The following is a 25,779-nucleotide window of genomic DNA, read 5'->3' as shown; positions in this document are numbered from 1 at the left end:
GATAAAGTTATAAAATTGAAATCATTTTTCAAATGAAATCCAAATACCACAAAACTTTTTCAATCATATGTCACTAAATAAATGAAAAGTAACAATTTTCCTGGAAAAATGAATTTCCTAGAAACATTTTCTAAAAACGTTACGTTTTCCATCAAACAAACACACTAAATTTGAAAGCGTCTATGTTTTGGAAGATTATTTCAATTAATTACAAGTAATCTTCAAAAGAATAAAAACTAAATTTCTATTTTTGAATGACAAACTTTTTAATGACATCCCATAGCTCGTCTCAGTGAGAGATTTCGAGACGCATTACCCTATTTATTAAAATATTACAACCAAAAAAATGTTTGATGCTGAATTAATAGAGCTGAATTAATAGAGACTTCTAACTCTCAAAGTAATTTGCACACGGAGATGGCAATACAATTTGTTAATGCAGAAGTGACTCGCTCTACTGATGATCTCTCCTGTAGTCACAAATTCGTCAAATGGGTCTGTTTATTAATTGCCCTAGAAGCAACGTACTCTCGAGGATTCTCGGTTACCTTATACATGGATACGTTTGCTACAATGTAGTAAAATGCAACGCTAAGACACTTGAACATAATTTAGTATAAGGACGATTAAGGACGACTTTGTCATGCATCGATTTTATGCAGTGTTTTAATCGGTAGCAGAGTGAGAGGCACTTTCTTAATTACGGCCAAAGCGGCACCTTTCTCCATGCTCACATCTGCCTCTGTTATTGCCTCCGGCAATTTCCAGTCGAAGGAGTGCAACACATTGGCGAGCGCAAGTTCAATCACCGCCATCCCCATCGAAATTCCAGGGCATCCTCTCCGCCCTGCCCCGAATATCAACAGCTCGAAATGATTCCCCTTAAAAATCAACCTGACTATCCTCGAATCTCTCTTCTCAGGGTCCTTCCATAGGCTCGGGTCCCGCCCGATGGCCCACACGTTGACTTGGACACGGGTCTCCGGGTCGAGATCGTAGCCAAACAGCTTGAAGTGGCCCATGGTTTCTCTCGGAATGAGGAGTACACCTGGAGGGTGTAACCTACCTCATTGCCTCCTCGAGTACTAACTTGAGATATTTAAGCCCGCCGAGGTCATTTTCGACAAGCCATTTCTTGTTTCCGACACAACTCCGGATCTCCTCGCGAGCTTTTCGCATTGCCCTCGGGTTCCTGGCGAGCTCAGCCGTTGTCCAATCCATGACAAGTGCAACGGTGTGCACTCCAGCTAGAAATACATCCTAAGAGCGAACATAAAGTCATGATTCACAAAAAAGACAAGTACATCAGTTTTTGCCATTACGCCTTTTATATCTGAGAAATTGGACGGAGTACTCATTTAGGGAATACGTAATATATTGTATGATGTACCATCAAGATGGCCTTGATGATATCTTCCCTAAGCTGGACTCCCGCGAGCTCAGTCTTTTGCCTCTCCATCTTTAGCAGCAAATCGACAATGTCCTCTTCCTCGTTGCTCTTATTCCCGTTCTGATGCTCGTCGATCACCTTCTAGTAGAAAACGTCCAAACTGCAAAAGATCATCTCCAATCTCGAATGAAGTCCTTGTAGAAAATTATTTACATAAAATAAATAATTAATAAAAAACAATCTGATCCATATATGATTGTAAAACACCGAGGTCAATAAACACAATAGAATTAAAGTGTACTTATTTGAGTTATTGTTTTACTTGAAGAAAAATAGATTATTTTGATACCAAAGATCTACCAGCAATTTCAATGGAATTAAAGCAATTGATAGGTATAACCTATCATTTTATAAACTAGAAATGGGATATAGCAAACCATAATCAATAGTGTATCAACTGGCTCATCCCATTATGGATTTAAGTTAAATACAATTGCTTACACTTTACTGCTTAACTAGGCCCGTTATTAATAGATGTCAAAATTCAATTCAATAAGATTACTCAAGGGTTTAACAAATATTGAAATATCCATTAATTTGATTATTTAAATTAGAAAATCAATTAATTAATGTTAGTCCATATTATACGAAATTTCCAACAGCCCTGTCAACTTGTCCACAATCCAGCTGAATCGAGGGAAAAAATCGGACGCTTAGAAGCTTCCCAACGTCGCCACTGCCTCATTAATCACATCCATGAACTTTCGGTCGTCGTACTCCGTTCCCTGAAATGCCTTCCCAAATGCGACCCAGCATGTAAGGTGTGCAAACAAGTCAGAGTTACTTGTGAGCGATTCATGCTTGGCTATGAGGCTAGACATACTTCGGTTAAAACCTTTTCAATTTCGAGACGTGTTTCTCTAGTTGGAAAATTGACTTGGAATCAATTTTGAATTTGATAATAGCTTAAATAATTGGGGTGGCTCGTAAGCCTAATCAAGTCCGATCACGTATGGTCAAGTTCGAACTTAGACAACATGTTCATGTTCAGCTCGAGTATAAAGAACCAGACTTATTATGAGAGTCAATCCCCGAAGATTGGAGTCGAGCTCAAATATTAACTTAGTCGACTTGACTCATATATTACATCACTACCCCTTACTTGCAAGTCATGTTAGCCGTTAAAAGGGGAAAAGTGCTTAAAAAGTCTTAAATCTTTTGTATTTGTGCCAATCTAGTCCTAAACATTCTTTTGGTGTCAATTTAGTCCGAAACATTTTTACTTAGTGTCGATTTAGTCTTTTCCGATCAATTTTGGCCAAATTTTACTTACTGGACACCGGTCGACTGATGTGGCTTGATCGGTGTTGATTTGGACAAATTTTAATAATATTTTAATAATATTTTAATAATATTTTAATAATTTTTATTTTTATTTTTTCCCTCCCTCCTCTAGCCGATCATCGGACCTTGGCGACCGGCCGAGGCAACGGCCGGTGAGGTCAACCTCGCCGGCCACCTTGCCCTCACCGGATTTGTCGAGGTCGAGCCTCGCCCATGGCCGGCGAGGCTTGATCTCGCCAAATCGGACGAGGGCGAGCCTCGCCACCACCTAGGTTGCGAGGGTGACCTAGCGTTGGGCTAGCGAGGTTGAGTCTTGTTGGCCATGGGCGAGGCTCGACCTCGCCGAATGACAGCCTAGGCGGCGTTGACGAGGCTCGCCCTCGCTAGATTTGGCAAGGGTCGAGCCTCGCCCATGGTTGGCGAGGCTTGACCTCACCAACGTAGCCCAGCGTGAGGCTGCCCTCGCGGCCACTGTCGCACTAGGTGACGAGGGCGAGGTGGCCAGCGAGGTCGACCTCATCGGCTGTCACCTTTGGCTGATCGCCAAGGTCTGGCGACCGGTTGGAGGAGGGGAGGGAAAAAAGAAAAGAAAGAAAAAGAAAAAGAAAAAGAAAATTGAAAAGTATTAAAATATTATTAAAATTTATCCACGTCAGCACCGATTATGTTACGTCGGCCGGCGGCGTTTAGTTAGCAAAATCCGGCTAAAATTGGCCGGAAAAGATTGAATTGGTACTAAGTAAAAATGTTTATGATTAAATTGGCACAAAAAAAGGTTTAAGACTAAATTGACACAAATATAAAAGGTTTATGACTTTTTTAGCACTTTTCCCGCCGTTAAAGCCATGAAATTCTCGCTTATATTGATTGTAGTTCCGCTTTCTGCTGATTTTGTAATCGACTTGATCATAGAACCCACCTCCTCTTCCCTAACATATCGAAAGGACTGGACTCGCTTGCTGCTAAACAGCTCGAGCATGCAAAGCTTCCTCAGTTCCCTCCAGTAATCACCGTACTCAACGAAGGCGATGTCGAGGTAGTCATAGGAGAGGCATCCCGTGCCGACCAGCAATGGGCAGCTGCAACAGTCGAGGTCATGGGTCTTGAGGACCTCTCTGGCGGCACTAGGGGAAGAGACGATGACAGTGGGGATGCTGCCGAGGCGGATGAGCATGACGGGGCCGTATCGTTTGGAGAGTTTCCACAGAGATTGGTGAGGCAAGTGCCCGAGCTGGTGGAGATTGCCTATGATGGGCAGTGGTGGAGGCCCTGGAGGGAGGTTCTTCTTTTGCTTCGTCGTCGTCGTGGCGCCTCTGATTTTGTTGTAGAAGTTTTTCACTGAGAGGAGGAAGAGGAGGAGGAGAGGAAGGGAAAGAGCAAGCCATGTGAAGAGAATTTGAAGAGCCGTTGCTTGCTGGAATGGTGATGTGCAGTGAGAATACTTGATAATGAGTTTGTTTAGGGTGGTTAACTAGCCCGAGCATGAGGGGGTGAGATTGAAAATCAATACAAAATGGATGCGGAAGAATCAATAGTCGAAATTGACCCGAGATTGGTGAAAGTTACATTTAATATATGATTAATCTACCCTTATGCTGCTAGTTAATCGTATGATTGCATTGCTATGATGTTGATGTAGAAAATACAATTCATTCCTATTTTGGAATGTACCGCTTCATCCAATCGATTGAAGTTGTTTCAACATTATTAGCTAGCATGGGGTCTCAAAAATAAGACATTTGGGGTCTGTTTGTTTATGTTTCTTTTTTTTTGTTTTTAAGCACTTTTTCTGTTTTTTTTGTTCTGGGAACAAAAAAAGGCAAACGTGTTTGGGTGCGTTTCTATTCCTTTTTTTGTTCTTTTGTTCCCGGAACAAAAAAAACGAAATAAGAAACACAAATTTTGTGTTTCTTATTTCTGAAACAAATCTTAGAAACACTTTTGTATTTCTTCTTCTTTTTCTTCTTATTTTCTTTCTTTTTTCTTTCGCCGGTCGCCGGCCTCGGCCATGGCCAGCGGCCGGCCGACGAGGGCGGCGGCCTCGCCCGCCCACGACGAGGCTCGTCGGCCCCCTGGCGAGGGTCGGCCTTGCCTTGGCCGGGCGAGCTCGAGCTCGCCCGGATCCGGCGAGGCCGAGCTCGCCTAGTGGCTGGCGAGGCTCGGCCTCGCCGGGCCACCGCCCGGGCGACACCGACTTGGTGGTGGCTCGGTGAGGCCGAGCCTTGCCGGCCCGGCGGGCGAGCTAGCCTCGCCCGGCTACGGCGAGGCTCGACCTCGCCGAGGGCCGGCGAGCCTCGCCGTGGCCGGGCGAGGCCGCTGGCCTCGTCGGCCGGTCGCCGGCCATGGCCGAGGCCGGCGACCGGCCAAAAGAAGAAAAAAAGAAAAAAAGAAAAAGAAAAAAGAAAAAAGGAAAAATAAGAAAAATATAAAAAATAGAATAAAAATATTAAAAAATAAAAGAAATAAAAAAATTATACAAATTTACCAAACGTGTTTCTGTTTATTTTTTATTCCCGAACAAATTTACCAAACGCGTTTTTTTTGTTCAAAAATTGTTCCCGGAACAAAAACACTTTTTTCTATTTCGTTCCCAAACAATTTTTAAACAGAAACACAACCAAACCCACCATTGTTTGACATGTTTGGCCTCTTTAATTAGAAATAAAGTTGTAATTTTTATTTACTTACAAATATATAAATTCACACACACACACACATAGAAATGTGTGTGAATGACGTATATAAAAGTGTAACTACTTGACGAAGATAAGGAACTAACTAAAGTTTAAATGAGAGCCGCCGCCCACGTTTAGATATGATATAGTACCAAAATAATTATTATAATAGTAACATTAACAAAAATACACACAAAGGGTCATGCCTTGATTTCTCATGACTATCTCTGGAGATTCATATCTTTCCTTTTCTCAAGTGAAGGAAATTCATTTATTATGCACTACAGACTTGATCAAAACAAAACCAGTTCATACATCACAATCTATTTAGTAAATTCGATACTTAACTCAAGCTCGATGAATTCTGGCTTGATCTTGACTCGAATTGACTTATAAAAAATGAAAGATGCAATGATTCGCAGCATTAAGTTTAAACTGAACCAAAATGGTTTTTCAGGATTTAATCGTATCAAATGTTCGAATTGCTCAAATTCAATTAAATTTTCAAAAAGTAAATTCAGGTTAATGAAAATTCCCAAAATTTATTCTCTCTTTCGCAACACTCTTCCCAATAGAAATCCTTTTTTGTTCTTCTTTTCCATGAGAATACTTCACAGGAGATTAACCCATTCCACTCGTAGATACCAACCAAACAAAGTAAGATGATGTTGTGGATATTATCGAATGGTATTAGAAAATAAGTGAAATGGAATCGATGACCTCCCTCTTCTTACCAGAAATTCAAAACCGTTGTTCTAATCATTATTATTTTTCAAAATGTTCCTTGTAAATCTTAAAAAGTATCACCATCTGTCCTTATGTTGTCCCAACGACGGATTTTGCGGACATGAACTTCACGCCGTAAAAACGTGGACGAAGTGGATTTCTAGAAAAAAAGATGAATTAATTTTGAAATGGATTTGTGAATTTTGTTTTCATTTTTGAAAGTTCTCTCCCTCATGAAAGGAAAAAAGAAAAAAAAATTTACACCCTAGGCGGCGCTAGCGTTGAAGCTGCTGGGTGACCATCATCGCGCGATGGTTGCACTGGCGCGGTGTCGAAAATTTACACCGACATCATAACCCCCTATCTATGTGCATGGCTGCCAAATTTGAGACCACCGTACGGTGGTTTGTCGTCGACGGGCGACACATCGCTATGATTGTCAGCCTTCATGAGCGACGATCACTATGGACGTGCATGTTTTTTTTACTATTTATTAACAAATTTTCTGTTTTTTGTTTCCGGGAACAAAAAAAAACAAAAAAAAAGCGTTTGTTTGCGTTTTTGTTCAAAATATATTTTTTTGTTCCCGAACAAAATTGGAACGGAAATGAGAAAAAAAAAGTTTTTTTTTTGTTCTAGAAACACTTTTGAAGAACATTTTTTCTCTCATTTCTTTTCTTCTTCTTTTTCTTTGTGTCCACCGCCGGCCTTGGCCATGGCTGGTGACTGGCCGTTGAGGGCTGGCGACGCCGTCGAGGGTCGGCTACCTCGCTGGAGCATCGCCGGCCCTCGGTGAGGCCGAGCTCGAGATTGCCCAACTAAGGCGAGGCCGAGCGTCGCTGAGGGCCGGCGACGCTCGGCCTCGCCTTGGCCGGGCGAGCTCGAGCTCACCCAAATCCAGCGAGGCCGAGTCTTGCCATGGTTGGGCGAGCTCGAGCTCGCCCCGGATTCAGCGAGGCCAAGCCTCGCTAGGGGCGGCGATGCTCAAGCTCGCCCCGGATCCGACGAGGCCGAGCCTCGCCCGGGCCGGCGACACTCGGCCTCGTCGGGGTCGGCAAGCCTCGTTGTGGCCGGGCGAGGCCCCTCGTCGGCCGGTCGCCGAAGGCTGGCGACCGGCCAAAAGAAGAAAAAAAAAAAAAGAAAAAAGAAAAAGAAAGGAAAAAGAAAGGAAAAAAGGAAAAAAAAAAAAAAAAAAAAAAAAACAAAAAAAAGAATATAAATTTATTAAACGTATTTCTATTCATTTTTTATTTCCAGAACAAGTTTATCAAATCCATCTTTCTCGGTAAAAAATTGTTCCTCGGAATAGAAATAGTTTTTCTATTTCTATTCTCCGAAACACTTTTTTGAACAGAAACACAAACAAACACGCCTTATAATAGTTGCCTTGTACTTAAGAATTTTTTTTTTTTTTTGTCAGTCTTATTCTATTCCCATCTAACTCTCACTCTCAGACTTTTACCTTGTCTCACACCTGAGATTAGATCGAGGATGTTCTTCCATCTCAGTGGTTGGAACATGATAACCATTGACAATGGGACCATAACGGCGACAACCGCCGTCGAGTTGGCACGACCACCGCCAGGCGATGATCCTACGGCCACCAAGTCCGTTGTCCACTAATTTTACTTTTCTACTTTTCTTTAATTTTTTTTCTCCTAACGCACAAGCTTTTTTCATTTTTGTTTTTATGGCCACGTCATCAACAAATTTACCAATGAAAGCGGCAAGGCGTGATCTTGAATTGCTCCAACGGCCACCTTTATTCAAAGGACTAACCATGACACTTTTTGAAAAGTAGAGGGACCATTCCCAAAAAAAGTGGAGTAAGATATTGTTTTGAATTTAGGGAAAAAGTAAATGGATCACTTATGTCACTTCGCCTAATAGTGTGGTTTTTGTTTTGCCACCAGTTTAAAATTATAGTAAATCCTTGTGTGATTTGGACCATCCAATTTTAACGAAATAAAACAAAAATGATTAAATGACTTTCATTGCGTTGCCTAACAGCGATACATCTTGCGCAGAGAGATTTCTTAGCCATTAGAATCTTTAGTGTGCCTTGGGCTGGGCCCATTTGTTATGTGCCGAATGTTTGATAGCTTTGATAAGGAGTTTCCTTCTTGCTGAAATTTTCTTAATTGGTGAGGTCTTGAGCAGCTGCTGTGAGCAGACGGAGGAAGAGGAATTCTCTCCGGGGAAATCCCTTTCTGTTGACTGATCCATCAATTCAGGAAAATAGATTTTTAGGGAAAGTTCAGACCGTTGAACACAATAAAATTGATGACCAAACAGTGCGTAAATCATCAAGAGCCTAGAGCTTAATTCTTACCCTAATATGCCGAGCTCGATAGTTGCTTTATACTGAGAAGGAACTGCCATTAAGGCTGCGAGAGCGAATTCCGCTTGTTGTCTAGATGCATCCACATTCATGGACATGATCTGAGTAAAGTTGACAAACTGACAAGACCAAGGAAAGAAGGTTCTCTGCTGAGCATGTGGAAAAATGTTATGGCCATCGATAATGTTAGACCAGTGGCTAACGTACCTGGAAATTGTCAAAGACTCGCGCAGGAATGTTATCATCATTTTCCTTCATCAGGCCCCATAGATAAAGGGCATTCGCTGCAATCAAGTTTACATATATCATGTCATAAGGATGGGAAAAGAAATGCAAATGAGAACGTGAAAAGTCACCTCGTAGTGGTTGGAAGGATTACCTAGCTCTTGCGGTTGCATCAACTGTCCTTTGCTCTTGTGGACTGAGCTGGCCGTACTGAGTGTCAACACTTCCGTTGCCTTGTCGGTTGCCAATGTATTTGGCAGAAATTTCGGGAGACCAAGTATATGAAACTTCCTTTTCTATTGTAGGAAGTAACCCATTATCACAACACAATACTGATGGGAGAACGGTAATAATTCGAATAATATCGAATCAACGTAGCAGAATAAAATAACCTCCTCTCTTGTGTAAACCTAATAGAAATTGATATAGTAGAGTAAAATAAATACTAAGCACGCGAACACAAGACGATTTTTTTACGTGGAAAACCTCATCAATGTGAGGAGATAAAAAATCACAGAATCGGAGTCCACCCGAAATTCTTTACTATCAACAAAATTGTTCTTCTCTAGCAAATACTAGAGGTACATAGCAGCAAACACCTCAAGAACATAATTCTTGACAATACACATGAACTTCACAAAAGATTAAGGATAAATCTGACCAAAAACGCAGGTCTTGATCAATCCATGAAAAACCTGATGTATGGAGCTTCAAACGAAAATCAAACCGTTTAGATTCGATAAAATTGCGCTACGAACATGCTGACAAAATTTCAGCTCAATCAGACCACGAATCGACCTCCGACGCCAGTTTGATGTAAATTAGATATTGCCTTAAATCCCAGATTTTCTGCTTTCTCTTTTTCTCTTATTACTGTTTCTTTTTTTTGCAGCCATCTTTTTATATAGATAGTGAGAAATTCTATTTCCTCATATAACTTATCATATGGGCTCAAGCCCTTTTTGAGTTTGCAACTTATTGGGCCTCATCCACATAAGAGTGAACCCAGCTAACAAATCTCCCCCTCACGACAATGTGGAGGGATTCACCATCCCTGCTATCAATCGGCAATGTTCAAGCTTCTCTCTTGGTAAAGTCTTCGTCATCATATTGGAGCCATTATGATCCGTATGAATTTTCTCAAGTTCCAATAACTTTTCATCTAGAACATCCCTTATCCAATGATATCTAATATCAATATGTTTCGATCTAGAATGAAAAGATGAATTCTTACCAAGATGAATTGCGCTTTGATTATCGCAAAATAGCACATACCTCTTTTGCTTGAACCCAAGTTCTTCTAAGAACTTCTTCATCCATAGCATCTCTTTACTAGCTTCAGTCGCTGCAATAAATTCAGCTTCGATTGTAGAAAGTGCAACACACTTCTGCAATCTTGACTTCCATGACACAGCTCCACCCGCAAAAGAAATCAAATAACTAGAAGTAGATTTACGAGTGTCAATATCTCCTGCCAAGTCAGAATCTGTGTATCCAACTAACTCAAGTTTCCCGGTCCTGAAACTGAGTTTCAAATTTGAAGTTTCCCGAAGATACCTCATAATCCACTTCACTGAATTCCAGTGCTCTCTGCTTGGATTTGACAAATAGCGACTAACAACACCAACTGCGTGCGCCAAGTCTGGGCGTGTACATACCATCACATACATTAAACTTCCTACAGCTGAGGCATATGGAACACTTTCCATATCTTTCTTTTCTTTATCAGTCGTAGGACTTTGCTTCATATTTAACTTAATGTGGGCAATAAGAGGAGTACTAACCACTTTAGTCTTGTCCATGTAAAATTTCTGAAGAATCTTCTCGATATATTTCTCTTGCGACAAAAACAACTTCTTAGCATCTCTGTCTCGGGTAATTCTAATGCAGAATCTGCTTCGCCGAGCCCAAGTCTTTCATGGCAAAAGACTTGCTCAATTGTTTATTTAATAACTCAATTCTTGAAGCATTCCTGCCAACAATCAGCATATCATTAACATAAAGTAAGAGAATAATAAAGTCATCATCAGAAATTTTTTGGATAAACACATAGTTATTCAAGGAAATCTTCTTATAGCCCTATTCTGTCATAATTAACACAAATTTCTTATACCACTGCCTCGGTGCTTGTTTTAGGCCATAGAGACTTTTTTTCAATTTGCACACATAATCATCTTTTCCTTTCACTTTGAAACCCTCAGGTTGTTCCATATATATCTCTTCCTCCAAGTCACCATGTAGGAAGGCTGTTTTAACATCCATTTGCTCAATTTCCAAATCTAGGCTAGCTGCCAAGCCTAATACCACACGGACAGAAGACATTTTCACTACTGAAGAAAATATATCATCAAAAATCAATACCCTTTCTCTGACCGAATCCCTTAACAACCAATCTAGCTTTGTACCACGGTTGTAAAGTATGTTCATCTTGTTTCATCCTATATACCCACTTGTTCTTCAAAGATCTTTTACCTTTAGGTAACTTCACCAATTCAAAAGTATGATTATCATAAAGTGAGTGCATCTCATCTCGCATAGCATCGAACCAATTACTTTTGTACTCATCTTCTATTGCTTCTGCATAGCACTCCGGTTCACCTGCATCAGTCAATAATACATACTCGTCTTCAGAATACTTGATGGAAGGTCGTTGGTCTTTAACGGATCTCTGGATTGGAACATCTAATTGATCCTCTGGTTCAGGAATAGTATTATCTATTTCAATATGTTCAAGAACATGTGTGTTATTTGGAACATTGACTTCCTGCTGCTCTTCATCAACCTGTGTATGAATATTTATAAGAGGATCTGGATCTAAATCAACCAGATTATCACTAACCTGTGGTGCTGAAATCATCTTCAATTTCTCAATATCCTCTATTGTTTGATCTTCCATAAACACAACGTCTCTGCTTCTTACAATTTTCTTTTCAAGTGGATCATAGAATTTGTAGCCAATTATATCCTGTCCATAACCAATAAATATGCACTGTCGTGTTTTCACATCAAGTTTAGACTTCTCATCTTTGGGAACATGCACAAATGCTTTGCACCCAAAGACACGCAAATATTCATAAGAAATATCTTTGCCTGTCCAAACTTTGTTAGGAATATCAAACTCTAAAGGAATGCATGGAGTAAGATTTAACACATGCACAACTGTACTTAAAGCCTCACCCCAAAAGGATCCAGGTAGCTTTGACTGTGAAAGTAAGCATCTTACCCTTTCAACCAGTGTTCTGTTCATTTTCTTAGCTAAGCCATTTAACTGAGGCGTTTTGGAAGGTGTCTTTTGATGTCGAATACCTTGTTGTCTGCAATATTCATCAAAAGGTCCAACATACTCTCCCCCGTTATTAGTTCTGATACATTTCAATTTCTTTCCAGTCTGTCTCTCAACTGAAGTCTAAAATTGCTTAAAAGCATCTAACAATTGATCTTTAGTTTTCAAGGTATAAATTCAAATTTTCCTTGAAAAATCATTTATGAAGGTAACAAAATAAAGAGAGCCACCAAGTGATTTTGTTTTCATAGGACCGCAAATATCAGAATGCACTAATTCTAATATACCTGACTTTCTTGAAGGAGGGGAGTTTTTAAATGCAACTCTGTTATGTTTTCATGCTAAACAGTGAGCACACTTCTTTAGTGCTGAACTTTTCAATCCTGAAAGGAGCTTCTTCTTGGCCAATATTGACAAACCCTTTTCACTGATGTGACTGAGCCTCTTATGCCATAATTCAGCTGCATCTTTGCTATCTACTGCATTAATTTTGTCTGTGGACAACTTTGCTTGCATAATATACAACGAAGAATATTTTTCAGCTCTAGCCACAACAAGAGAACCTTTGGTGAGCTTGCATTGACCATTACTAAAGGTGCTGCAATACCTCTTATCATCCAACTTGCCTGTAGAAATCAAATTCAAGTGGATATTAGGTATATGTTTAACATTATTTAATACTAACCTTGTGCCATTGCTGGTTTCTAGGCACACATCACCGATGCCTACAGCTTGAGCTAGTCCATTATTTCCTATCTTCACAGATCTGAAGTCACCTGACCTGTATGATGTAAAGAAATCCCTACGAGACGTAGCATGAACAGATGCACCACTATTAATTACCCAACTGGTATCATGAGATACAAAATTCACCACATCACCACAAAAAATAGTGAGAAAGTCTTCTTTAAGTGTAGCGACATAATTGTCATCATTGTCATTATCACTTTTCTTCTTTTTACCTTTCTCCTTTTGTTTCTCCATTTTTAACTGGCGACAAAACCTCTGAATATGTCCTTTCTGATGACAATAATGGCACTCAACATTAGCAAATTTATTATATTTACCTCTGCTTTTATCTCGACTTTTATCTCTATTTCTCGGATCTCGAGACTCACTTCTTCCCATTTTCTCAACAATCAAGGCATCAGAATGTGAAGAGGACGATCCTTGTGTCTTCCTTCTCATCTCTTCATTCAAAATACTACTCTTGGCCAAATCCATGGTAATCGTACCATCTGGGGCAGAATTAGACAAAGATGTTCGGAACGTCTCCCAGGAGTCCGGCAAAGTACCAAGCAACCATAGTGTTTGTATCTTATCATCAAACTTGATTCCCATCGCAACCAACTGATTTATAATTCCTTGAAAAGAATTTAAATGATCAGTCAAACGAGTATCATCTTGATATCTCAGAGCCATCATCTGTTTTATAAAAAATAACTTATTATTCCCAATTTTTCGAGCATATAACTGTTCGAGCTTATCCCATAAACTGCGTGCATGTGTTTCCTCAATAATATGGTTCAAAACATTATCATCTACCCACTGCCTGATATAACCACACACTTGACGATGAAATATAGACAATTCAATATCAGTTTTATTCTCCGGTTTCTCCTCGGCAAATACGGGCAAATAAAAATCTTTCACATATAAAAGATCTTCCATCTTTCATTTCCAAATATGATAATTCGAACCATTTAGTGTAACCATTCTACTCGTATTCGTTTCTATTGTTTAACACAAGGTAGAAAAATCAAGCAATAACTTGATGTTTTGATACCACTCTGATGGGAGAACGGTAATAATTCGAACAATATCGAATCAACGCAGCGGAATAAACTAATCTCCCCTCTTGTGTAAACCTAATAGGAATCGATATAGTAGAGTAAAATAAATACCAAGCACGTGAACACAATACGATTTTTTTACGTGGGAAACTTCCTCGATGTGAGGAGATAAAAAACCACGGGACTGGAGTCCACCCAAAATTCTTCACTATCAACAAAATTGTTCTTCTCTAGCAAATACTAGAGGTATATAGCAGCAAACACCTCAAGAACATAATTCTTGGCAATACACATGAACTTCACAAGAGATCAAGAATAAATCTGACCAAAAACATAGGTTTTGATCAATCCACGAAAAACCTAATGTATGGAGCTTCAAACGAAAATCCAATCGTTCCGATTCGATAAAATTGCGCCACGAACATGCTGACAAAATTTCAGTTTAATTGGACCACGAATCGACCTCCGACGCTAGTTTGATGTAAATCAGATATTGCCATAAATCTCAGATTTTCTGCTTTCTCTTTTTCTGTTGTTACCGTTTCCTTTTTTGCGGCTACCTCTTTATATAGATAATGAGAAACCCTATTTCCTCATATAACTTATCATATGGGCTCAAGCCTTTTTTGGGCTTGCAACTCATTGGGCCTTCTCCACATAGGAGTGAACCCAGCTAACAAATACTATATTCTCTCATTACAAGCAGATAGTTGGGTATCCTAGCACCAAAAATCGTAAAAATTCATATAAAAAAAAGTTAAAAAAATAGGAAACTTCAATCCTGAAAGGATGACAGCATCTGGTGAAGAAGCCGCAACTTAGCTTTGATTGTTTGGTCCATGAAGAACGTGATTTTACCTTCCCATCAGCTATTGTTAACAGGAGATGGTCCTGGCCGCTGCTTTGCTCTGCAACCGTCATCGCCATCTCAACAACGGGTGCAAAAGATGTAGGGGCTGCATTGGTAAAAAAAAAAATCCAGAAACATATTCAGAGCATTCTGTCGAGGCAGAAGCCCCTATAAATTGATAAATTAAACAGAAGAAGCACCTGCATAGCTTAGACGGGAAAGACCTCTTTATATCGCATCAAAACTACCTCGAATCCATTACAGAATCTATAGTCTGAATAAAACTGAAAACATCCTGGTCGGGCATGGATGCTGCAGAATTTTCGTAATTAGATTCATCTTCCATAATTTTATTTGTATAAGATTCTGATCCCCGCAAGAACTAATTTAACATCTCCAAATCCGAAATAGGGAATTATCCTCATCCAATGCAGGTAAAGTCTTTTCGGTGATTGATATCGCTTGCTCGTAGGGATTCTGACCATGGCCAATGTCATGCAGGCTTCACCAATGGAATGACCTCGTGCTTAATTTTCAAAACAATCTTCCACATGGTTCATAACATGACATATGAAATGGACCAAGGTAATAAGGTAGCATACCTGTCCACTCACTGCTCTTCGTGAAATCAATCTTGACGATGAGTTTTTTTTTTTTTTTTTTTTTTTTTGGGTTGGTCATACTCTACTTTTACTTTGACTCTCATGCTCAGATTTTTGCTATACTTTCTTGTAGATGTGGGAGTCGAAACCCATACCTAAAGCTAAATCGTCCCTATCCCAATCTCCTTAAGAAGATGGGGATTCGAATCCTCTACCTCCTTCCTTCTAATAGGAAGAGTTCAAACCTTAGTGGTTAATCTTGACGATGAGATTAAGAGATTCTAATCTAGTTTGAGCGAGAGCAGAAGTAACCTGTGCTAGTCAGATCATTTGTCATCATCTTGTATGAAAAGATAAGAAGCATCATGTTACCATGTCAATCGAAATTTTCAAACCCTGTACTGTTTGAACATCTTAAAAAGGCAGGCCAAAACTGTAGTTTAAACATCTTTAGACTTCTCAATTAAAAAATTTCATTGTTAGCGGACACACTCGATTCCTTTTTCCCTTTCCTTTTTGGTACCATTCCGTAGATCGGTATGTATATCCATTTACAGCTAGCATGACAGCCCATCCCAAAGTTTATGAGATTGAACACAGATCGTCTTAATGTTCAACTTTTGAAGAGCCACCACAGGCGACTTATATTGAGTCATACTAAGAGATAAGGAGATCTTTCGCTGTATTAGAACAAGTCTAGAGTATAATCTCTCTAAACGCTGTCGAGGACCGAGCTAATTACCTCAAGAACGATCAATATTGGCTATCCTCGAATATTTCGTGTTGACTATCTTCCGACGCTGGCTGGTCCACGCTTGCAAAGGTCATGATTCTACGACGGAGAAGGCATGCAGTGATGATGCAAATGTTTATGGTGCGGATCTAGCGTAGTACTGCCTCCATACGCACTCTAAGAACTCGAGGAAGTTGAAGCATACCCTCCATTTGAATATGGTCTCCTCCTGCCCGTTCTCTTTGGCAATATGCCTCCCATCACCTGCAAACCTTTAAAAAAGAAAGAAAATAAATGTGACTAGAAGCTCCAGGCTAAGGAATGAAAAAGAAGAGACTGTTATAGCAGGGTTTTTATTTTCTTTTATCAATATTTTTTGCCAGAACATAAGAGACTGAAGCATGATCATATTTGAGAATTCAAAACTACTGTTGCCGAAACAAGCATTGAACAATAAAATAACAAAGCAAGAAATAAATTAAACACTGAATTTAGATTTTTCGGTCGTTGTGGCTTAAGTTCATGGAAAGAGCAGCAAAAGATTTCATTATGGATCAAGTAATATAAATGAATTATGACCATTCAAAGATTTTCAGTATTTTCCAACTACAAATTGCACCCAAGTGTTTAGGCCCACCATTATGGGGAAAAATATGCCATAAGTGCCATAATTTTTGTATATGGTCACTTGAGTTACAATTTTTTTTTAATCACTTGAGTGACATAACTTTTGTATAATATTCATTTGAGTATTATAACTTTTTTTTTCCTATTATTTGAGTGTCATATAACTTTCTAATTGTTCACTTGAGTGTTAAATTTTTTTAAAAATGTTTACCACGAGTACTATGCTGCATTAGGTTTCCAGCACTTGAATGAATGTTTTTAAAAAGTTTGGGTATGCAAATGATTGATTGAAAGTTATGGCAATCAAATGAGTGTCGTATAAAAGTTATGATACTTGTAATGTCCTTATCCTACAATTTTTCATAAATTAATCTTTTAATATTGCAAAAGAATTAGCAAATCTTATGAAAAGATTTAATCGGTTTCAACGCGTAAATTCTTGGTCACAAAGAATGACCCAGTTGCAGTGTAATCCAACAAATTCACGGAAGTCACTCTTGCCACAACAGCACAAGCACCAACGCTTATATATATATATATGCAAAATCGTTTGCCGACTCGAACAGAGAGTTTAATTTCCCCATTTGTTTCTTTTCTTCCTCTGACCCAATTAACAATTCCACACTTTCCTTCTCTATGTTATTTTCTTCTCATCGTCAAAGTCTAATTCTACTTTCGACTCCAACGTGAAAAATATCGAAGCGGACTCCAACGCTGAAGCATTTCCAAATATGAAAGATTCGGCTTACAACTTTCATGCTCATACACAATTCAACTGAGATCGGATTCGTTCAACGGACTCAAACTCAAAACATATTTAACAACTATTTTTCTCCAAAAGAATTGTCAGCCGCTAGTTTGTGCAAATCAAGTAATATTAATCTTGTTTGGCTGAAAAGAACAGTAATATCTATTTAGAAATCAATGGTTTCGACATTTATTACCTTATTGGAACAGACTGCTTGATTTTTGGCATGTCTATATAGCTGTGATAACCAGCTCTAAACATATATATGGATCGAGCAGTTATGATTCAAATTATACATTTCATAATGGGTGTCAAGCCTTATAGTAATGTTTAGAGGAGTAGTTGTCATGTCATCCCTTCCCACCTTATTGTAAAAGAAAAAAAGAAGGCCCGGATTAGTGGTCACTATTTAAGCAAAAGTTTTCAATCCTTGAATTCTACAAATTACTATTCACCAATGGTAATTTGGAGTTGGGATCTTAAAAGGCAGAAGTCTCATTAAATTACCTGACCATTCCTCATGCTAAAATGATCAGCAGTTTGTCCCTTTAAAGTTAGAGAGATTTATATTCTTTTAATATATCTATCTCTCGTGAGAAACAACGAATACACAGTGTTAGCAAATCCATATTTAATTTGGAAGGGTCTATGTTTTGGAAGATTCTTTCAATTAATGACGAGTATACTTCAAGAATAAAAAGCTAGACTTCTATGTTAGGATTGCAAAACTTTCTAGAGACACGCAGCAACTCTTCTCAGTAAGAGATTTTGAACGGCATTAAAGCTCTTCCTTGGAAATATTTCAACCAAAAAAATAATTGATGTTGAATTAACACATGCAACTTAAAGACTTTTAAATCTGAAAGTAACATGCACACAAGTGATACAAGTACAATTGTTAGTCCACAAGCGACTCGCACGACTGATGACCTGAGGAAAAAAAAACATTATTAAGTTATGCCGTGTTGAAGAAATAAAAGAGAATTCCCACTCTACAGTCACAATGCAAATTCCTCAAAATGGGTCTTTTTATTAACTGCCTAAGAAGCACTAATACTATTTGTATGGAGATGTATTTTTTTCTAAATAGTCGAAAAAAAGATACCACTCATATGCTAGAATAATACTTGAGCGGTACGTAAAAGGCTTTTTAGCTTAACAAAACCGAAATAACTGCAAACCAAATCAAAAGCAAAAAAACACAAGACAAAGCAAAGACTGTAACTAGAAATGCACTCTCATCCTTAAAAAACAGATCCGACACCGTAAACGATCATTAGCTGATCACCAAATTTAGTAATGAGTAAACACCGAAATTTTCCACTCCATTTGCAATGGCTTATGATGCGCGTCTAAATTCAACGTTCTCATCACCATCGCTGTGCAGAAACACCAACCTTAATATATTGAAAGAATACTGATCAAATATCTGTAGGCTCTCTCTCCCTCAGGGATGGCACTACAAAGAGGTGGCAGCTTCAAGCGAAAATAGAGGAAACCCTAAGCTATGTTGTATGGAGATGTTTTATGCTATAACATTATACAATGCAAAGACGCTTCATCATAATTAAGTACAAAACGTCATGAAATATGATGTTTTTTGCTTAACGCAATTTTGTCATGCATCGGTTTTATAAGATGGTTTAACTGGTAGCAGAGTGAGAGGCACTTTCTTGAATACATTCAAGCCAGCCCCTTCCTCCATGCTCACATCTCCCTCCTTCATTCCCTTTGGCAATTCCCAGTCGAAGGAGTGCAAGATATTGGCGAGTGCTAGCTCGACCACCGCCATCCCCATCGACATCCCGGGGCATCCTCTCCTCCCCGCCCCGAATGGTAATAGCTCGAAATGACTTCCTTTGTAATCAATTGGATTGTCCTCGAACCTCTCGGGCACAAATTCCTTAGGGTCCTCCCACAAGCTCGGGTCCCGCCCGATGCCCCACACGTTGACTAGGACACGGGTCTTCGGGTCGACATCGTAGCCAAATAGCTTAAAGTGGCCCATTGTTTCCCTTGGAACAAGTAGTACAGCTGGAGGATGTAACCTCATTGCCTCCTTGAGTACTAACTTGAGATATTTGAGCCCGTGAAGGTCATTTTCCACGACCCATTTCTTGTTTCCAACATAACTTCGGATCTCCTCTCGAGCTTTTGCATCGCCCTCGGTTCCTGATGAGCTCGGCCATTGTCCAATCCATGACAAGTGCAACACTGTCCACTCCAGCTAGAAATATGTCCTGAGAATGTTCATGAAGTCATGATTTCCAAAACAGACGTACAATTTTTGGTGTAATGACTTTCATATCCAAAAAAGAGGATGGGTATATATTGAAGTTCTTGAATTGCATCCTGCTAAATATAGAACATTCAAATTGGCTTCTCTATTGTGCATATGATCTACATTGGAGAATATGTAAGAGACGGTATGACGTACCATCATGATGGCCTTGATGTTATCTTGCTTGAGCCGAACCGCCGCAAGCTCGGTGTGATCCCTTTCCAACTTCAACAGCAAATCGACAATGTCCTCTTCCTTGTTGCTCATATTCACGTTCCGATGCTCTTCGATCACCATTTGATAGAATACTTCCAAGTCGCGAAAGCTCTTCTCCAACTTCGAATGGAACCCCGTGAGCTTGTCCACGATCCAGCCCAATCGAGGGAAAAAATCGGACGCTGAGAAGCTTCCCAACATCGCCAATGCCTCGCAAATCACATCCTCTAACCTTCTAATATCGAACTCTGTCCCTTGAAACGCCCTACCAAATGCGACCCTGCATGTAAGGTGTGCAAACAAGTCGAAGTCACTTGTGGGCGATTCTTGCTTGGCTCTCAGGCTAGACATGCTTTGGTTCATATATTTTCTGAGTTTGAGAGGAGCTTCTCTAGTTGGAGCATTGACTCAAATCAAGTTTGAACTTGATAATAGCTAAACAATTCAGGTAAATTGTAAGCTAATCAAGTATTATCAAGTATAGTCAAGCTCGAACCTAGAAAATATGGTCAAGTTGAGGTTAAGTTCAAAGAACCATGCTTAACAGAAACCTCGAAGAGAAGTGAATTCGAGTAGTTACTTAGTCGACGTGACTCCTCTTGCCTCATCAACTACACCATGAGGCCCTACCTGCAAGTGATGCTAATCGTCAAAGCCATGAACTTCTCTCTCATATTGACCAGAGTTCTGCTCTCTGCTGCCTTTGCGATTGACTCGATCATGGAACCCACCTCCTCTTCCCTGACATATCGAAAGGACTGAACTCGCTTGGTGCTAAGAAGATTGAGCACGCAGAGCTTCCTCAGCTCCCTCCAATAATCACCATACTCGGCAAAGGCGATGTCAAGATGGTCATAGGTGAGGCGTCCTGTGCTGAGTAGCCGTGGGCGGCTGCAGCAGTCGAGGTCGTGGGTCTTGAGGACCTCCCTGGCAGCATTGGGGGAGGAGATGATTATTGTGGGTATGCAGCCGAGGCGGATGAGCATGACGGGGCCATACCGTCTGGAGAATTCCCACAGAGACTGATGAGGCAAGTGGCCGAGCTGGTGGAGGTTGCCTATGATGGGGAGTGGTGGAGGCCCTGGAGGGAGGTTCTTCTCCTGCTTCTTCGTCCTTGGAGTCGCTGTCTTCGCGGCATTTATGTTGTTGTTGAAGCTTTTCGCTAACAGGAGGAGGAGGAGAGAAAGGAAAAGAGAAAACCATGTGAGGAGGATGTGAAGAGCCATTGTTGGGATGGTTATGTGCTGCGAGGGTTTACAATCTGAGTTCGTTCGGGATGGTTTAGTAGTGCGAGGGGTGAGAGTGATGATCAACATAAAACGGATGCTGAGGGTTGAGAGTGAAGATCAATATAAAATAGATGCAGAAGAATCTCTTGTTGAAATTGATACGAAATTGGCGAAAGATACGCTTAATATTACTCTACCCTAAGGCTACTAATTGATACTATAAGTCCATAATTGCATTAAAATGATGTTGATGCAAAAAGAGATAATTGATCGTTAATTGGAATCTACCTCTTCATCCAATCGATTGAAGTTGTTTCAACATTGTTAGTTAGCATGGGTCATTGAAAAAAGGGTATTTAATTGACAAGTTAGATTCTTAAATTAAACGTCCATGATCTCCAATATATATATATATTGAGAAAGTTCCAATAAAGAACATTGCTATGATAACAAGAGACTATTAAAAAATGGACAGAGAAGACTATTCAAAAGAGTCAACATATTTCTCATCTTGTCATACTTTATAGACATTTTTCTACTATATGGACTTTTTTTCAACATGCAACCACTTAAACTAATTTGACAAAGTTTTCCTTTCAACCCATGGAAAAATACATTGATTTTTATTATGTTACTTTGGATACGTTTGGTTCAGTATTTCCAAAGGGCTTTCAGCCTTTAAAACCCCTTGGAGAAATACCGAACCATTTAGCAACAATTTTGAATGGGCTTTAAAGTGAAAGCCATCATTGATAATGTGGAAAGCCCAATGCTAGTAGGCTTTCGACATTTGACAAAATGCTGAAACTCATTTTTTTTCCCCAAACTATCCTCACAAATTCTCTAAAATTTCGATTTTGTCTCTTATTATTATTATTTTTAATAAAAAAGGACCAAACCTTTCGTCGAGGGATATGACCGCTAATAAGTCAGATCTGGCGCCGATAGTTGTCGGTTGAGGTTGCCCAACTTGGGCAACCTCCGATGAAGGTGGCGTGACCTTGGCGAGGGCCGCCGAAGGCCACAAGACCTCAGGCTACCCAGGTGATACTCGACCTAGGCAACGGTCACTTAGGTCGCATGACCTAAGGTTGCATGCCGCCTAGGTCATGCGACCTTTGCTCAAGCTTGCTCAAGGTTGGGCGACCTTTGACGGCCACGACAGGGTCTCGCGACCCTCACTGAATGTTGCCCAACCTTAGGCAACCTTGACCAATGGCTGCCAGCCCCGGATCTGGCTTGCCGGTAGCCTTAGCCCTTCATCGAATCGGCGAAGGGTTTGGTCTTTTTTTTAGTTACATGTATTTGATTTTTTAGCATTATTGTCAAAATTTGTATTTAAAAGTTGCACATATTTTTTTTTTTTTTTTTTCGGTTTTAAACAAATAAAAATTAAAAAATATAATATTAATCACCTAAAAGACTTTTCAAATGTATTTTTTATCAAACAACATTTCTCTTAAAGTTACTTTTCAAAATGTAGTTTACCAAATTGCGTTTACATTTGCCCAAAACCTTTTAGGCTAAATTTTTTTGTATTTTTCCAATGAGTTTCAAAATTCCAAACCAAATGCACCCTTTCTTTTTAGGCAAGTAACAATAGACTCTGAGTCCACTCCAAGTCAACTCCACTTGAATAATCATCGCTAGAAAGTTACTTGAGTTGATTGATTTAAGTCGAGCTTGAACATGAATGTCAAAGCTCGAATCAAACTCAAATAATTTTGGGAATAGACTCCGGTGAAGGAAAGTCATTTCTTTGCCACTATTAAACAAAATGATTTAAGCTCGATTAATTAGACTTGATATTGACTCGTGAAGCAATTGGCGGGCATGTACTCAAATCGAATTATAAAAAGATAAGATGGATTCGTCCGTTACATGAAGTTTCAACTAAAGCAATTTGATTACAAAAGTTTGATTGCATCTACTGTACGAACTACTCCAATTGGATTAAACCCCCCAAAAAATTTCGTATGAATTAAAATATGGAGTCAGGTCGCTCGGGGAGCCCCACTTATTTCCCCTCTTTCACGACACTTCCAAATAGATTTCCTTTTTTCCCTTTTCGGTCCGATCGCTTCCCACGAGATAAACGTGGTAGCCCTGATTCAATCACCCAACACTAGTTCAAAGCTATTCCTCGTGATTCATGAGGAATCATGATACCATCAAAGGTTGGAAAAGCCCGTTCCACCTCTGTACCCCAACAAAACAAATACAGTGTAAGCGCGCATCCACTACCCCAACAGGGACAAAAACTAAGTAAGATGGATGTCATGGAGATTATTGACTGTTATTGCTCGGTCCGCCTTTATTCGAAATTCAAAACCGTCCTTCTATGTTGTTTGTTCAAAATGGTCCTGGTGCTTTAAAAATATCACTGATTGTTTTTGTGCCATTCCAGTGACAGATTTGCTGACGTGGACTTGATGCCATAAAAAAATAGATGAAGTGGAACTCTTAGTAAAAAAAAAAAAAAGAAAGCTGTGATTCCAATTGATTTGGATTTGTAAATTTTTTTATTCATTTGAAAGTTCCTCTCTCATGAAAGGAAGAAAAAATTGCAGGGCGGCATAAAACCATCGCCTCCCCCGGCGGCGGCGGGGGCGCCCCCCCTCCTCTCTCTTCCTTTCGGTTGGCACTACCGTTGAAGGTGCGGGGTGATTATCATCACACAATGAAAAAAAAATTCAGAAAAAAATATTGAAAAATTATCAATTTTATTCGCATTAGCGTCACTCGTATCACGTAAGACGGTTGACATCTATATTAATGGTTTTTTTTTACCAAAATTGATAGGATTGACTCAATTTGCATAGATGCAAAAGATTCATAACTAAATTGGTTTAATTAAAAAAATTAAATTAGTACCAATGCAATAAGTTAAGACTTTTTTGGTACTTTTCTCCACAAGAGACAGAAGCATGATCATATTTGAGAATTCGAAACTACTATTGTAGAAACGAGCATCCAAGATTAAAATAAAAGAACAAGAAGATAAATCGAACATCATATTTACGTAGTTTGGTCAGTGTGATCTATATCTATAGGAAGAGTGGCAAAAGATTTCACTATAAATAAAGTAATACAACAGGATGACATTCATGCTCAAATCAATAAGTTATTCTTAGTGTTTCTTAATCCCAAATTAAATATAATAACTTGCATAGTATTTAACTCCACAGTTTCTTACCACATAATCTCTCAAACTCACAAAAGAAATTAATAAATCTTATCACAAGATTTTTTCGACATTGACACGCATATTCTTCGTCACGAAGAAAGACCCAATTTAAGTGTTATCCAACAAATTCACGAACAAGCTCACTCATCAACAATGGAGCAGCATTGCCGACCCAGAGAGGTTAATTTCCTTATTTGTTTCTTTTCTTCCTCTGACACAATCAATAAGTCCACACAATCCTTTTCTTTGCTTGTGCTGGAGAAAGAAAACTTTTGTGGCTTTCCCTTGACCGTGAGACGGTCAGACCGACATGCTAGAGGGACCCCTTTTTCTTTCTCCAGCGCAAGCATGTGGAAACTTGCCAAGCGAAGGACAAACATAGGGAAATGTGTGATGCAGGGTTCATCGTCTGTTTCCTAAGCTAACGGTACAGTTAGATAATCATTTCCCTAGAGGGACCCAAACTAATATTACTTGATTTGTGCAAACCGGAGGCAGATAATCCTTCTAGAGAAAAATAATTGTTAAATTTATTTCGAGTTTGAGTTGACTGAACCAACCCTTTCTCAATTGAATTGTGTATAAGCATGAAAGCTGAAAGCCGAATCCTTCGTTTTTAGAAATGGCTTTGGCGTTGTAGGCCGCTTTGATATTTTTCACGTTGGAGTCGAAATCGGAATTAGACTTTAACAACGAAAAGAAAAGGGTCTCTCTAGCGTGACGGTCTGACTGTCTCACGGTCAAAGGAAAGCCACAAAAGTTTTCTTTCTCCAGCACAAGCATGTGAAAACTTGCCAAGCGAAGCCCAAGCATGGGGAAATGTGTGTTGGAGGGTTCACCATCTGTTTCCTAAGCTAACGGTATGGTTAGCTAATCATTTCCCTATTAGTTTTGTTTGGCTAGAAAGAAAAGTAAAATCTATGAAGAAATCGAGGATCTAGACATTTATTACCTCATTGGGAGAGACTCTCTGATTTTAGGCATGTCTATTTAGCTGCGATAATGAGCTCTAACTATAAATATGGACTGAGAAGGTATGACTTAAACTATACATTTCGTAACAAGTGTCAAATCTTATAGTAATATTTAGAGGAGTAGTTGTCATGTCATCCCATCCTACCTTATTGTAAAAAGAAAAAAAAAAAAGAAGGCCCGGATTGTGGTCTTAAAAGGCACAAAGTTTGGTTAAATTAGCTGACCATCCTTCATTCTAAAATGATCAGAAGTTTGTCTCCTTTAAAGTTAGAGAGATTTATATTCTTTCGATATATTTACCTCTCGTGAGAAAAAAAAAACTAATATGCAGTGTCAACAAATCCGTATTTAATTTGAAAGTCCCTATGTTTTGAAAAATTATTTCAAATGGGAGTACACTTCAAATGAAAAAGCTAGACTTCTATGTTAGGATTACAGAACTTTCTAATGACATGCCATGGCTCTTCTTAGTAAGAGATTTGAGGGACATTAAAGCTCTTCATCAGAAACAAAATTGAGGTTAAACAAACACATCCAACTAAAAGACTTTTAAA

General features: G+C 39.3%; 1 protein-coding gene and 2 pseudogenes across 1 annotated transcript; all 3 read right to left on the bottom strand.

Annotated features, from left to right (window-relative positions):
* Positions 1–641: 641 nt before the first annotated feature.
* On the bottom strand, positions 642–7,679 carry LOC104435607 (annotated as a pseudogene).
* Positions 7,680–8,171: 492 nt separating this feature from the next.
* Positions 8,172–17,852, bottom strand: LOC104435608 (annotated as a pseudogene).
* A 780-nt stretch (positions 17,853–18,632) lies between these two features.
* Positions 18,633–21,136, bottom strand: LOC104433476 (cytochrome P450 71B10). Its single transcript, XM_010046235.2, is given in 4 exon segments — positions 18,633–19,505; positions 19,507–19,577; positions 19,775–20,114; positions 20,465–21,136. Coding segments are annotated over 4 exon segments (1,557 nt in total). The 5' UTR covers positions 21,061–21,136; the 3' UTR covers positions 18,633–18,955.
* Positions 21,137–25,779: the final 4,643 nt, after the last annotated feature.

The sequence above is a fragment of the Eucalyptus grandis genome, chromosome 2 (assembly GCF_016545825.1).
Source record: "Eucalyptus grandis isolate ANBG69807.140 chromosome 2, ASM1654582v1, whole genome shotgun sequence".
NCBI lineage: Eukaryota > Viridiplantae > Streptophyta > Magnoliopsida > Myrtales > Myrtaceae > Eucalyptus > Eucalyptus grandis.
Note: the sequence above shows the minus strand (reverse complement) of the source record. Positions and strands in the feature narration are given on the sequence as shown.